We start from the raw sequence: 14,393 nt of genomic DNA, 5'->3' as shown, positions 1-14,393 counted from the left end.
ATGACATCCTTGTAGTCATTAATGGTAGGGTTCACCATCTACCACCACAGCCAAAGACTCTGGATTAATTTTTTGAACACCTGGAGTTCTACATCACATAGACTACCTCACACAAGGCTTCTGAAGCTCATCACATCTTATGCTGGCTTTGATTACCAAGTCTTATTCCAAACTGTCATTCAAGTAATTCAAGGAGCAGGTTTCATTGTAAGGAGCTCTGCTCTAGAGGCACTCATTTCTGCAATCAAGGTTGTTCAAGGTCATTCCTGATGATGTAGAGCGCAGTCCGTTGTTAAATGGAACATTATTGTGCATCACTGGCATTGCATGTCAATGCACTGCACAGCTCTGCAGAAAGGTGCCAGCCACACTAACCGCACTCTACACACCCTTTAAGAGTGCTAAGACAACATTTTGGGGGTGTGAATGTCATTCTGATCAATGCTGGATCACATAATACCACGGAAATCCCTGTACCAGCACCAGTTTATGCCAAAGAGCACTGACCTGCACATCGCCAGCCCCAGGCAGTGAGTTCCGTGTGGTAGCCTTGCCTGCAACGGCAGAACCTGCCATCGCAAACAAGGTGTCGGTCACGGATGAAGCAGTCATAGTTAGTGTAGCACAGCAGCAGTGGAGGGTTGCCTGCAAAGAACGAACATCGACCACATCGTCACGTACATGCAGAACACTCGCGCACCCCTAGAACTTCTGCTTGGCTTTCAGGCTGTATTTGGTTTCTACTACTATACTCAGTTTTACAAACCCTTTAACTCCACAAACTTTACTCATCCTGCCACCAATGTTCTAAAGGATGAATCCTTCGCAGGGCTCTTTTCTTTGCACTGCTCAATGTTAACGAGTCATGCACATTAGCTCAATCCACCAATAACTGAAATACAGTTAAACCTGGATATAACGAAATTGACAAATTCCCGAGAAACTTCGTTATAAAGAGGATTTCGTTATATGCAGGTTCGGCACGAAAATTCGAAAAAGAAATGCTTTCCGTATTTACTCGATTCTAATGCGCCCTCGATTGTAACGCCCACCCGTCTTCCGTTTTTGTCAAAGCAGTCATGCTTGGGATGTCACACCAGGTACTGGATGCGTGGACGCGTGTCGTTTCGCACAAGCGCGAGGCATCGAAAACGAAGAGGGAACGTCACGATGGCGTCATAGCGTCGTATAGTGTTACAGTAGAACTCCACTGTTACGTTCCCGGGTGCTGCATTTTCCTGGCTGTTATGTCGTTTTCGGCTGGTCCCGGCACAGCTCCCATAGAACCCAATGTTGGTAACCCCGCTGTTCCGTTGCAACCGTGGGACCGTTCCCGCATCATACGTTGCGAACTGCCACCCCGCGCCAGCCCGAGTGGCCATTTTGATTTTTCATGTCGCTTGGCTTGGTGGCTTGACGATGGCATTGGCTTCCCAAAGTGCCGGGGGCAACAACTATGACGTATTTTGGGTTTCCGCAAGCAAAAGTATGGCCCTTGAGATCTGTATTTGCTATCTAAAGATGGTGTCTATGACGCGTGGTGGCCCTAAAATTGATTTTGGCTCATAGATGTTCCGTATAAAGTCCAAGGGTGATAATGCAGTCGCCGCGCGCCGTATGCTGTATGTGCGAGTGAAAACGTGCGAGGGGAGCCAACAACCGCGTCTAAATCTAGTGCGCGCAAGAAAGAAAAGCAGGGAGGAAGCGCGCTTTCTTCCGTTGCGCTCGAGGCACCGGCGAGGGTGCGAGAAGGGAGGGATAGCGGGCGGCGATGTACTGTACTCTGGCATCAACTGCGTACTGCGCGGCGGGTTGTGCAGGCCGTATCTTGATAGAGAGAGAGAGAAAAACATTTATTTAGACCATCGAAATCGTTGATCATGAGAATGAGTGGGTGGTGCCCTCATTCCAGGACTCCACTGGCCATGGCTGCTCGACGTACCTGCTGGACGAGAGCTTCTTGTCCCGCCAGGGTATCGCCGGTCAGCTGTACCTCCCACCGCTCAAATGACGTGTTAGGCATCTTTAAATGTTCAGGTTTGCCCCTGCACCCCCACGAGATGTGAAAGTGTGTAGGGCGTGTGTCGCCACACCAGGGGCAGATGCCGCGATATGTTTGTGGGTATATTTTGCTGTATCTGTGTAGGTTTGGGAATGTGTTTGTTTGGATAAGTCTGAGGGCTATTGCCTCTTCAGTGCTGAGCTTTTTGTGAGGGGGAGGATAAATCCTGCGGTTGAGTCGCTGGATCTTGAGTTGGTCGCAGTAATTTGATGGCAGGGGCACAAAGGTAAAGGGTGGGGATTGATCAGACGATTGCCTTTGCCCCGCTCGGTTAATTAGCGCTCAAGCTAAGGCCCGTTCGCCCTTTCGTTCCCCACCAGTCACGCGTGACCCGGTGTCCACGTGATTTGATGGGATTCTTGCAGCCTCGGGCCTAGAATCTGAGCCGCCAGCACCGGTGTTCGTCCGTTGGTAAAGTTGCGGCAGGTCTGTTGCGAGTCGGTAACGACATGAACTTCCCTGCCCACCCTGTCATGTTGCTTTATTACTAGCGCCGCGGCTATGGTCTCAGCTGCAGCTGGGGTCTCTGCCCTGACGGAGGCCGCGAGGGTTAAGGAGTTGTCTCTCCTGTTCACGGCAGCTACCGCGAAGAGGCCTCCTGCAGGGTACGCCGCCACGTCCACGTACGTTACGTACGGGTCACCCTTGAATTGCCAGCGCTGTCTGTTGACCCGCGCCTTGCGTCGTCCTTCGTGGAGTTCATGACTCATGTGCTTTGGTATGGGGTTTGCCGTGATCTTGCTTCTGACCTCGGGCGGGAGTGATCGTTGCCCATCAAGGGCACGAAGCTCCGTTGCCGTGCTGGTCTGGTGGAGGATGGCTCTACCCGCCGCCGTGTTCTGTAGTCTGGCTTTTTGCGAAGCCATAACCGCGTCCGACAGCTCAGCGAAGGTGTTGTGGATCCCGAGAGCCGCTAACTTCTCGTTTGAGGTGGTAACAGGGAGACCCAGGGCCATTTTGTACGCGCCTCTGATGATGGCATCGACTTGTTTTTCGTCGCATTTGTTTAGCGAGTCGTAGTGATACGGCATGATAAACGTTACTCTGCTGATCACCAGAGCCTGGACGAGGCGGAGCGTGTCCTCTTCTCGCATGCCCTTGCGGCTTCTTGTTATTCGTTTGATAATCCGAGAGATCTGGTTGGTGGTGGATTTTAGGGTTTGGATGGTGTGGGAAGCTTTCAAGTTGCTCTGGATCCAAAAACCTAGAATCCTAGTCTTTTTGCTTCACGTGATCTTGTGGTCCTCTAGATAGAGTTCAATAGGGCCGGGTGACTTGTGTATTCCTCCTCCGTGCACCCGGATCACCTCGGACTTCTCGGGCGCGCAACGCATCCCGCTCGCTGCCGCAAATCTTTTCATGGCCGTTGCGGCCTCCTGAAGGGTCGCCTCCTTTTGCGCGAGGGAGCCCTTGGTGGCCCATAGCGTGATGTCATCTGTGTATAGGGCGTAACCTAGGTCTGGGATCTTCCGCAGCTCTTTCGTCAGTGCTAGCATCGCGATGTTGAAGAGAATCGGGGATACTATTGCCCCTTGCGGCGTTCCTTTGTTTGGCACGTCGATCGTATCCGATCGAGTCTGGCCCATTCCTATGGTTGCCGTCCGGTCTGTTAGGAACGATTTGACGTAATTAAAGATGCGCTCTCCGCAGCTGATGTCGTTCAGTCCCTTGAGAATGGCCTCGTGAGAGATGTTATCGAAGGCCCCTTTCAGGTCGAGTGCGAGCAGGAGGTGTTCTCCTCCCTTGAGAACATCTTCCCTCAGGATTAGGAAAGCATCTTGCGCAGATAGTCCCGGCCTGAAGCCAAGCATGGCGTGCGGGAAGAGGTCACCGTCCTCTATGTAGTGTTGGAGGCGGGCTCCGATGACCCTCTCGTACAGCTTGCCGAGGCATGAAGTCAGCGACATGGCACGTAGGGCGTCGATCGCGGGCTTCTTGCCTGGTTTGGGAATGGTCACGACTTCCGCGTGTTTCCACTCGTTCGGTACGTGGCCCTTGCTCCAGAGTTCCTCGTTTAGGTATTCAGTCAAGTCCAGGATGTGCTTCGGGCTCAGGTTTTTTAATCATGGCATTGGTGATTTTGTCAGCCCCGGGAGCAGTGTTGCGCTGTGAGGCTCATGCCGCGGCATACACCTCTTCCTCCGTGATCAGAGCGTCCAGTTCTGTTCTTGGTTCCCCTTCGTATTTTAGGAGGCAGGGTCGTATCGGGTCGCTACCCAGGTACCTGGTTTTTAGGGTGTCAATCAGATCCTGGTCATTCCCGGGGAATTTGTGAGCGATTTCTTGAAGCGTCCGAATGGTGTCGATTTGGCCTTGTCGGGCTCGATCAGGCAACGCAGGATGGCCAACGTCTTCGCCGTACTCAGGGTACCCTTGAGCGAGGTGCAAAACTGGACCCAATTTTGCTGCGTCAGCTCGGTCGCGTAATCTCTGGCTTCTTCTGTTATATGTGCGATTCGTAGACGGAGTTTCTGGTTTAACCGCTGTCACTTCCACTGTTTGAGGAGGCCCTCACGGGCTTCCCACAGGTGTAACAGCCGTATCTTGAAAGCGATCTGCGTTGGGGCAGAGTCTAGGCAGTGTAGGTGCGTCGGCGGCTCGTAGCTTTGTGCGTGCTGTGTGTTCTCGGCGCTCAGTTTGCGCTGACGCGATAGACAACAGCACGAAGGTTACTTCGCTTGCTTCTGCAGCGGCGCTTCCACACGCCGCCAGCGTTTAACAGCGCGTGTCCACGCTCATCGAGCATGATGTGTCACAGCATGTGCCAGCGCATCGGCAACATCAACTGTAAAAGGAGAGTGCCAGTTGGCGGGCTAGGCCAGCTGCTGCAAGCGGCAGGATCAGATTTGAATGAAGGGAGGGGGAAAGGACACGCCCGCGGCGGCAAGATCACCTTGTCGAGGGATGCAGGACCGCCTCACACACGCTCGCACGCACGTACACGTGCGCTCGCTTCGCATTCCGTCGCGGCGGAGAAGGTGCTTCCGGTTGCTGCTCGAGCAAAAATGACAAAATTTGGGGCGAAATCTCTAGGTTGGCGGCGGGGACAATTCGTTATTTCGAGGGGGTCTCCCGCTGCCACTTTGTTACGTATAGGTCTCAAATACATGTGCTTCTACGGAGGTTCGTTATAAGCAGGTTTAACTGTAATTGCTTGGGCATTCCTGTATATATCACAGGGATGGAAGTGGCCAAGGGAGCTTTGGAGCAGCTTGGTAAAGTTCAACATGAGTGAAATACAGGCAGAATAAGAAACTATGCTCTCTATTAAACATTGCAGAAACAACATATGAAGTTACATACCAGATGTTCCAACTAAATGCAGCCAAGAAAAATATAACTGAGGGTTTTACGTGAATGGCACCCACTGTACGTTTGATAAGCCTTTGTGCTAGTCACACACAATTTGCACAAACAATTTGTTGTGCCAATTCAACTCTGAGCTCGCGCCTGGCTGCTGCTGCAGCAAGCAAGACAGCTCGACTGTATAGACCCTTTTTGTGGCGATCCTGTGGGCACAGCCCTGTTTAGTCACATGGTGGTGCTTCCAATGGCTGGCTCTGTTTTACAATGGATGTGCATCACGCCCGGCTCGGCAAACCTCTGTTTCGGAGGATATTGTAGAGACGGCTGGGTGGACGCCACGAAACTTTGGCCACAGCTTCAGAGGACATGCAAGCACTTTCAGAGCTCAACGCTGCAGGTTGAGCTGGAGGATGAGTGAATTTTTCTATTCTCAAGGAAAGCCATGTATCACGAAGGGCCAGCAACACAGACGGTCCTTGTGCAGCAGCGGTCCATGAACTTGGCCATACTTCCACTCCTTAAAGAGACACTAAAGACAAATACTAAGTTGACGTGGACTGTTTAAATACCATTCCAGAAACCTCGCAACGCGTGTTTCGTGCCAAGAAAATGCTTTTTTTTTTTAAACGAGAAAATTGCATCTGAAGGGTCTGGATACCTTTAATGCAATGCAAATCTTCCGGCACACAACCGGGGAGTGGTTCCATTGCATACGCCATCACCGCCCTTTGCTGCCATCAGTGAGTAAAACGGAGCCCGACAGACGGCAGTACGGTTTCTTGCACAAAATGCAAACGCGCGGCCATGGAGAAACCGAGCCAAGACAGAGCAGTGGATTCGCCGCTGCAGCTGCTTTTGTTCAAGTGGTGCGGACCATTCGGGCATCCCTCGACATCACGTGGAAGTAGAATTCTTTGCTACTTTCAGTTTGTGCGAGTTTCGCGAGCCAGAAAAACCATTGCAGCACTATGCAATAATGCAACTACTGAAACGTGAAAGCTTGGGTGGTGCAGAGCCGAGCAAAAACAAAACCTTTCGACCACCTGCATCGTTGTCAAGGGTAATGTCAATGAGTTCTTTTTTCCAAAAATTAAATTGGACTGGGCAAGTACAATGCAATGCAATATATTACAATGATGTTTTTTAACAAGTGGTTGAGTACTAGTGACAGAATTTAAATGAGGAGTGCCTTTGTCATTGGGCAAGTGAAGTACTGATTTCCCGGGAGAGTCTTTAATCGTGTCCTGGATTTACCCCAATTTCTCGATTACTAAGGCTCTGTTCGCGATATTGACGCCTTAGGGATTCTCAAGCACTATTCTATCGTTTCAGCTTGACTTAATATTTGCCTTTAGTGTCCCTTTAATATGCCAGTCACTCTTTTTGCAGCCAACTACTGCACACGTCGTCTTCCGTTGCACATTTTGCAGCATGAATGGAGTACAGTGCATTAGCAATCACCCAGTTGCATTTCTCACAGCTGATCGCACAGTAGCAGGGTAGAAGCAGTAATGGTTTCACATTCGTGCACTTTCGCACGCTTTTTCTTGAGGCTATGTGTGGTGTGGCGCTGGAAGTGCCATAGAGCGAACTAGAGCAAACTACAGCGCGAAAAGTGTCTACAACACGATTTGCACTCTAGACACCGTAAATAGCAGCCTCCAGTCTTTTTTGCATGAATCGTTGCCATGAGCAATCACACATTATCAGAACTATACATTTTGCAATTGTAGGTGGTTGTTTTTGAAGTGCTATTTACTATGGCTTCGAAGCTAAGCTGGTTAGGCCTAGTGGCACCCTCGGTATTGGCTCGTCACTTTTTCTTGCATCCTCTAGCGAAAAACCAATGACCCTCCAGACACGCCATCGATGCAAGGCCGGCTGCACATGCGAGTGTTCAGCAGTTTGGTGTGCTGCTTTTTAATGCATCAGAAATAGAACACTTATGTGAACGAAAACCTGGCAGCATCCATCAGTTACCTCGGGGCATGAAAAAGGAGGAAAGAGTGGAGAGGAGGATGACAGTGTATGACATCACAAGTGGAGAGGATGAACAAATGAGGAAGTGGATGTGAGAGGGTGTGTGTGTGTGTATGTGTAAAGGAGGGAGAGGGAGGTGTGACGTCACACTTTACAAGCTAATAGGAATACAGGTGGCGCATGACGGTGCGCTTTGACATTCACAGCTGGCAGACCGCCAGGGGAGAGGAGGGTATCACGCTGTGACGCGCTGCAGTGTACTTGGCGGCGTTTGACAAGTTGAAGATGTCTTGTGGAGGCTTGTCTTTGAGTACAATTTAAAATGGATGCTGAGCCATCAATGAGCGGTATGGAGAGTCATACTGAGTACCGTCGCTGAAACAACGTCGAGGCGATGCAACGGCAACAAGCTGAATCAGAGGAAGTTCATTTTCAAAGAAACGTTTCCCCGATTTCACAAGGTGTCTCGCGTCTATTTTATGAAATTGCATGTTGCACAGGGAACAGCCTAAAGCTTGTTAAAAGCATTTGCAATCGTACGTATACTTACATATTTTACTTAAACATTTCCGCACCTACACAGCATGTGGTGGAGCAGTAAAAGCAAGAACAAATCCCTTGCCATTAAAGTGCCGATCAGCGCAGCCGGCATAATACGTACTAGATAGCATTTGAACTGCGTGTGCCCGAAACCGGGAGTTGGGTTGTTTCTCACATTAGCCCGTTGTTGCACTACAGTCAATTCGGCCGTTGGGCTCTATTAAAAAAATCTAATTATGGGGTTTCACGTGCCAGAACCGAGATCTGATTACGAGGCACGCAGTATGGGGGACTACGGAATAATTCGGACCACCTGGGGTTCTTGAACCAGCACCTAAATCGATGTACACGGGGGGTGTTCTCGCATTTCACCCCCATTGCAATGCTGCTGCCGTAGCCGGGATTTGATCCTGCGACCTTGTGCTTAGCACCCCAACAACACAGCCACTAAGCAACCGCGGCAAGTTGGGCTCCATTGGAAGTGTCCTCTCTTACTGTATTTTGTTTCTCTAGCCAACAGCAGCAGGCTGCGGTGGGCAGTGTTGAGCCACTTGCGCCATCGACACAAAAACTTTGTTACGCAGCACGCCATCACAGGAAACTTGCGAGTAGCATGTTTGTTCCTTAAGAAAAAGTAAATTTTCGCACATATTGCGAGTGGCCGGATATAATTGCGTGCACTGTACTGCCTCTCGAGATACCTCTCACCTGCAGAAGCGTCTACATAGGCCAGACAGGCAGATGTCTAAACAAGTGCCTTACGGAGCCTTACACATTAAACAAAAGCAAATCAAAATCATGCAGTTAAGTCAGCTGGTTGCATCTCTTCCTGCGGATGACAGCATCTTTACAAGTGCGGATGGTTCTTGCACGTTCACAACAAATAAAGTGTGCAGACGTATCACAAGGCTTATGCTGTGCCCAACAAGACAGAGGCAAAGTTTCTAAGAAAGAAGTGTGACAGAAGGAAGAGACACGCCTCCATTGGTAGGCAGCACTTGTCTACGCCAGAGCATGCACTCACAAAACCCGGGGCATCACAAAAAAAAAAAAAAAAAAAAAAGAAAAAGTACCCGTCCGGCGTTTTTTTGTTTTTTTCTCGTCCAGCGCCGTCTTGCATTTTATGAGCCATGTGCCGTGACGTCCGGTTCCTGCGTCTTGTTGTCTGCTAGCCTATCTGGCGTAAAGGATACACACAAATCTAAGAATCCCAGATTTCGGAATATTAGTTCAATGCCGAGGTGAAAACATGACATGGAAACTGAATAACCATCGTTATTCTGAAGAGTTCAGTATTCTGAAGTTCATAGTACTGAAATATTTTTACATTGAAACTATAAGCAGTCAGCAGGGGATTTCCGAAATTTTCATTAATGTGGTGTTCGTAGTAATGAGGTTTCACTGTATTCGCACACCCCTACTCATTACGAGGTTTTGTTATTTCTGCTGCAAGACGAGAGAGCTTATCAAGCTCTGAAAGCAAACGTGCAAAGTATAAATCATAATGAATTTTCTACATTATCATATTTAACTAGAAATAAACACTATTGTCAATTTGTTTTCAAAATGTTAATGCATGATAAGCATCATTTAAATAGTTTTATCTTTTTTTTTCTGATGTATCATCTTAGTTCCTGCACAGAAACCAATAAACCTTCAATACTGTTACGTAAAACAACATGAGGCGGGACTACTTACAGTGTATTTACACAGAGATACACAGTAACCAAGATGGTGGAAAGCCAGCGCACCAGACAGACCCGTCTTCTTTGTCGTCTGCTCCAGGCAGAATGTCTCTCTCGGGTTGTGGTCACTTCGTAGCATTACCCCCGGCGGTAGAAGAGCCGTCGGTGCACTTCAAACATTGTCGTTAGAAGGAGGGCGGTATGCTTTCAGTCTGCTGACATGAACTGTGTCACTGGGAGCGATTGCAGGTGGCAAAGTCGAAAAGACAGCAACAATCTGATAAGTGACGTCTATTACCTGGCGGACGATCCGGTAAGGACCTGTGTAACAAGATAACTTCTCAGACAAGCCAACACGACGGAATGGACACCACAGGAGAACTAAGGCACCGGCTGAGAAGAGAACGTCGTGATGCCGGCTGTCATAAAGGCACTTCTGCGTGGCTTGCGAGGCCGACAGTCTAGAGCGGGCGGTCTGATGCGCGTAATTGGCACAAGTGATGGCATCTCGTGTATATTCGCTAGGCGGTGCAGTAGCAGCCGGAAGTAAGGATGTCCAGCGGTAACGCCGCTTCATGGCCAAAGAGCATATAAAAGGGTCGATAACCAGTGGTATCGTGATGCGATGAATTGCAGGCAAAGGTCACGTAAGGTAACGCCAGGTCCCAGCCACGCTGGTCAGATGAAACGTGCATTGAGAGCATGTCCGTGAGAGTGCGATTGAGGCGCTCGGTGAAGCAATTTGTTTGGGGATGGTAGGCAGTGGTGAATTTGCGCTGCGTTGAGGAGGAGTGCAAAAAATCGTCAATTACTCGGGACAAAAATGCGCAGCCTTGATCTGTGAGCAATTGGCGAGGGGCGCCATGGTGTAGAATAACATCGTGGAGCAAAAAATCGGCAATGTCAGTAGCAGTGCTGGTGGGGAACGCTCGAGTGATTGCATACCTGGTCGCATAATCAATAGCTACGGCAACCCACTTGTTGCCAGATTTTGGCTCGGGAGAAGGACCGAGAGGGTCTAAACCAACACGGAAGAATGGTTCGGTCGGGATGGAGAGCGGTGGAAGCAGTCCAGCAGGGTGTGCAGCAGGTCGTTTCCGACGTTGGCATTTATCGCAGGAGGCCACGTAACGCCGAAGAGACCGGGCGAGACCGTGCCAAAAGAAGCGGCACCGGACATGGTCGTACGTGCAAGATATGCCAAGGTGACCAGCCGTTGATTCGTCGTGAAGCTCATGCAGGACCACTGATAGCAGATGTTTAGGCACAACGAGAAGCAGCTCAGGGCCATCTGACTGGACGTTACGACGGTAAAGTGTGCCATTCACGAGGATGAACATGTGCAGTGACGCGTTGTTAGGTGCGGATTCGAGACGGTCCGAGAAGGTCTAAACCAACACGGAAGACTGGTTCGGTTGGGATGGAGAGCGGTTGAAGCAGTCCAGCAGGGTGTGCAGCAGGTCGTTTCCGACGTTGGCATTTATTGCAGGAGGCCACGTAATGCCGAAGAGACCGGGCGAGTCCGTGCCAACAGAAGCAGCACCGGACACGGTCGTATGTGCGAGATACGCCAAGGTGACCAGCAGTTGCGATTGCAAGGAAGCATCACGACGTTGTTCGTCACCAATCTGGAGAAACTGAGACATAGACATGACGCAGGGGCTAGGCTCGATGTATGATCTGTGTGGTTGGTCAACAGGGTAGTGGGACATGCAGTCCGCGTCCAGATGGAGGCGGCCAGACTTGTAGGTAACTGAGTAAGAGTACTCCTGGAGGCGCAGCTCCCAATGACCAAGTCGTCCAGTAGGGTCCTTCAGTGAAGAAAACTAAGTGAGAGCGTGATCAGTGACAACACGGAAAGGGCAGCCATACAAGTAAGGACGGACTTTCGAAACCACCCAGACAAGGGCAAGACATCCATTCTGTAATAGAGTAACTGCGTTCAGATTTTGGAAGGAGACGACTTGTGTATGCAATACCATGATCAATGCCTCGTTGGTTTTGGTCCGAAACTGCATCAATGGCATGACCACTAGCGTCTGTGAGCACTTCTGTGGGAGCAGCTGGGTCAAAATGGGCAAGAATAGGTGGAGTCGTTAGGGCGGCTATGAGCTCTGAGAAGGCGTCAGCTTGTAGAGGACCCCAACAAAATGAGACGTCTTGTTTGAGAAGGTCAGTGAGTGGACGGGTGAGTGCTGCAAAGTTTTTCACGAAACGGCGAAAGTAGGAGCACAGCCCCACGAAACTACAAACATCATGGACAGAGCGTGGAATGGGGAAGTTCGTGACAGCACATACCTTCACTAGGTCTGGTGGCACACCGGATGCGAGACAACAAGGTGGCCCAGCACAGTAATTTGACGAAGAGCGAAGTGGCACTTCAAGGAATTTAGCTGGAGGCCAGCTCGTCGGAACATTGCTAGAATGGTCAAATGCCGCTCAAGGTGTGCTGTGAAAGTGGGTGGGTGAGAAAATTATCACGCCGTCTAGGTAACATAAACACGTCGACCATTTAAATCCTTGAAGCAGTGTGTCCATCATTCTCTCAAAGGTGGCTGGTGCGTTGCAGAGACCGAAAGGCATGTCCTTGAATTGGTAAAGGCCGTCAGGGGTCACGAAGGCGGTCTTCTCGCGATTCATGTCATCTACAGCGATTTGCCAATAGCCCGATCAAAGGTCCAGGGATGAAAAGAAATTGGCACCATGGAGGCAGTCGAGGGCGTTGTCAATCCTTCTTGGCAATTTTGGTGAGGTGCCAATAATCAATGCAGAAATGCCAGGAACCGTCTTTCTTCTTTACTAATACGGCAGGGGAGGCCCAAGGACAAGATGATGGTTTGATGATGCCATTCGCAAGCATTTTAGCCACTTCTTGAATCACTTTGCGCTTTGATGCGGACATGGTAAGGACAACGGTGAATGGGCAAAGAGTCACCAGTGTTGATTCGGTGGATGACAATCTTGGTCTGGCCCAGGGGTCGATCACAGATGTCGAAAATGTCGCTGTATGAGGACAAAACCTGGCAGAGAGGGTCGGTCTGGTCAGGCTAAAGGCCTGATCCAATCATTTTTCGAAAAATGGTGTTGTCAGAACTTGGGGACCAGGAAACTTCAGCTTCTTCAGAAGCAGTTATGGTGACAACCTTGACATCCTGGTCTGTTATAGCGGCGAGTTGGGCAAGCGACATCTTGCGGGGCAACACTTTGGGGGGTCAGACCAAAATTTAGTAGCGAGAAAAACACACACTTATCTGCTAATGTGGTGGTGGTATGTGGCACAGTAACACTGCGCGTCAGGCGTATGTCAGTAATAGGAGTGATGATATAGTCGCCGTCAGGAACAGGAGGGGTCGATGACAAAAACACCTACGTGACGACTCGAGGCGGTAGGCGAACAAAAGCGGTGGGGCTTAAGTGGCTGATGGGCGTTTCACAGGCATCTGACAAAAGAGGAAGATCGAGGCAGAGTGTATCAGAAGAACAATCAATTAAGGCCGAGTGTGCCAAAAGAAAGTCAAGGCCAAGTATAAGGTTGTAGAGGCAGCGTGCATGTATTGCACATGGAGAAGTTGCTTAAGCACGAGTAAGCACACATCTACAAACTTATTTGTGTAGAAACGTTACGAGGCGAGAAGGTGGCAAAGACTTGCAACGCTGCTCGACGAGTGTCCAGTGCTTATCTGGTCCAACACCTCCAAGCCGCCGCCAGAGGCACCGGCAACTGTCACGGATGCCACGCGCGTTTGGTGCAAACGCGGGCAAAACGCCGACGGCGTCGACAACAGTTTGTGCATTGCTGGTGCAGCTACAAGGTCATGGGGGCAGCGAGCAAGGACGGCAAAGAGGACAACAATGTAACAACCGGCAATGCCGACACGGGCAGTGCATATTCCTATCACTTGAACAGCACCACCATCGGCAACACGTACAACACGTATTGTCTGTGTCATAGACGGCGTCATAATCTTCTGCAGGCAGCGGCATAAAGGGGCGCTCATAATAGATAGGTGTGTGCCAATGACGATGAGGGCGGTCACAGGAACATGTCGACATTTACTCCTAGGAGGCTATGGTGAATGGGAAGTGTCAGTAGAGGATTTGCAGGGGACAATGGCATTGCAGCTTCACCTCCATAAGCTGCCCTATCTAGTTTTCCGGCGGTGAGCATCCAGAAAGGACGGCGAGGAAAAGCGGCGAGACTGCGGAGAGCGGTATTGGCGGCGTTGCGGCGATGGGGAGCAGAAGCGGCAAACAGGAGAAGTGGCATCAGAGGGAAGAGGCTCGTGGAAGGACGACGAGTAGCAAGTAGGGGAAGCAGTGGCTGAATGTCTAGAAGGAGTAGGCTGCATGGAGATAAGGAAAGTCTGGCAAGGTGAGTAGGTCCGATGGTGACACAATAACGAGCAATGTGCCCGGCCTGTTGACAGGAGAAGCAGATGGGCTGATCGTCGGGCGTTCCCCATTCCATAGGATTGTGAAAGGACAAAGGAGAGGTGTAGGATCATCGGGCGGTTCCAGTGGAATAAGGCCGAACATCAGGACGAGTCAGTGGGCACGCTGATGGAAGGCCGAGATTTGCAAACTCCCACCTGACTACAGCTTGGATGAAGGACACCGATGGCTGCGATGGGTCACTGGCGTGCATTGTGAATAGGTGCAGGACAGGCAGCTTCAATCTCGCGACAAACAATGTGCGTGATGTGGTCATAGGTGGGTGGTTGGCGAACGGCATCACACGATGAAGTTGTGGCCGTATTGGGCAGTCGGATGAATCTCTTGGCGTGTTCAAACTGCCGGTATTCTTTGATGATTATGCTGAC

General features: G+C 50.3%; 1 protein-coding gene across 1 annotated transcript in view; it reads right to left on the bottom strand.

Moving 5' to 3' along the window:
* LOC119457438 (uncharacterized) overlaps positions 1 to 14,393 on the bottom strand; it is a 114,672-nt gene that overhangs the window by 51,889 nt on the left and 48,390 nt on the right. Inside the window, exon 5 of the mRNA XM_037718991.2 lies at positions 508 to 645. Coding sequence (XP_037574919.1) covers positions 508 to 645 — 138 coding nt within the window. The remainder of the gene's footprint in view (positions 1 to 507; positions 646 to 14,393) is intronic.

The sequence above is a fragment of the Dermacentor silvarum genome, chromosome 7, assembly GCF_013339745.2.
Source record: "Dermacentor silvarum isolate Dsil-2018 chromosome 7, BIME_Dsil_1.4, whole genome shotgun sequence".
Lineage (NCBI taxonomy): Eukaryota > Metazoa > Arthropoda > Arachnida > Ixodida > Ixodidae > Dermacentor > Dermacentor silvarum.
Note: the sequence above shows the minus strand (reverse complement) of the source record. Positions and strands in the feature narration are given on the sequence as shown.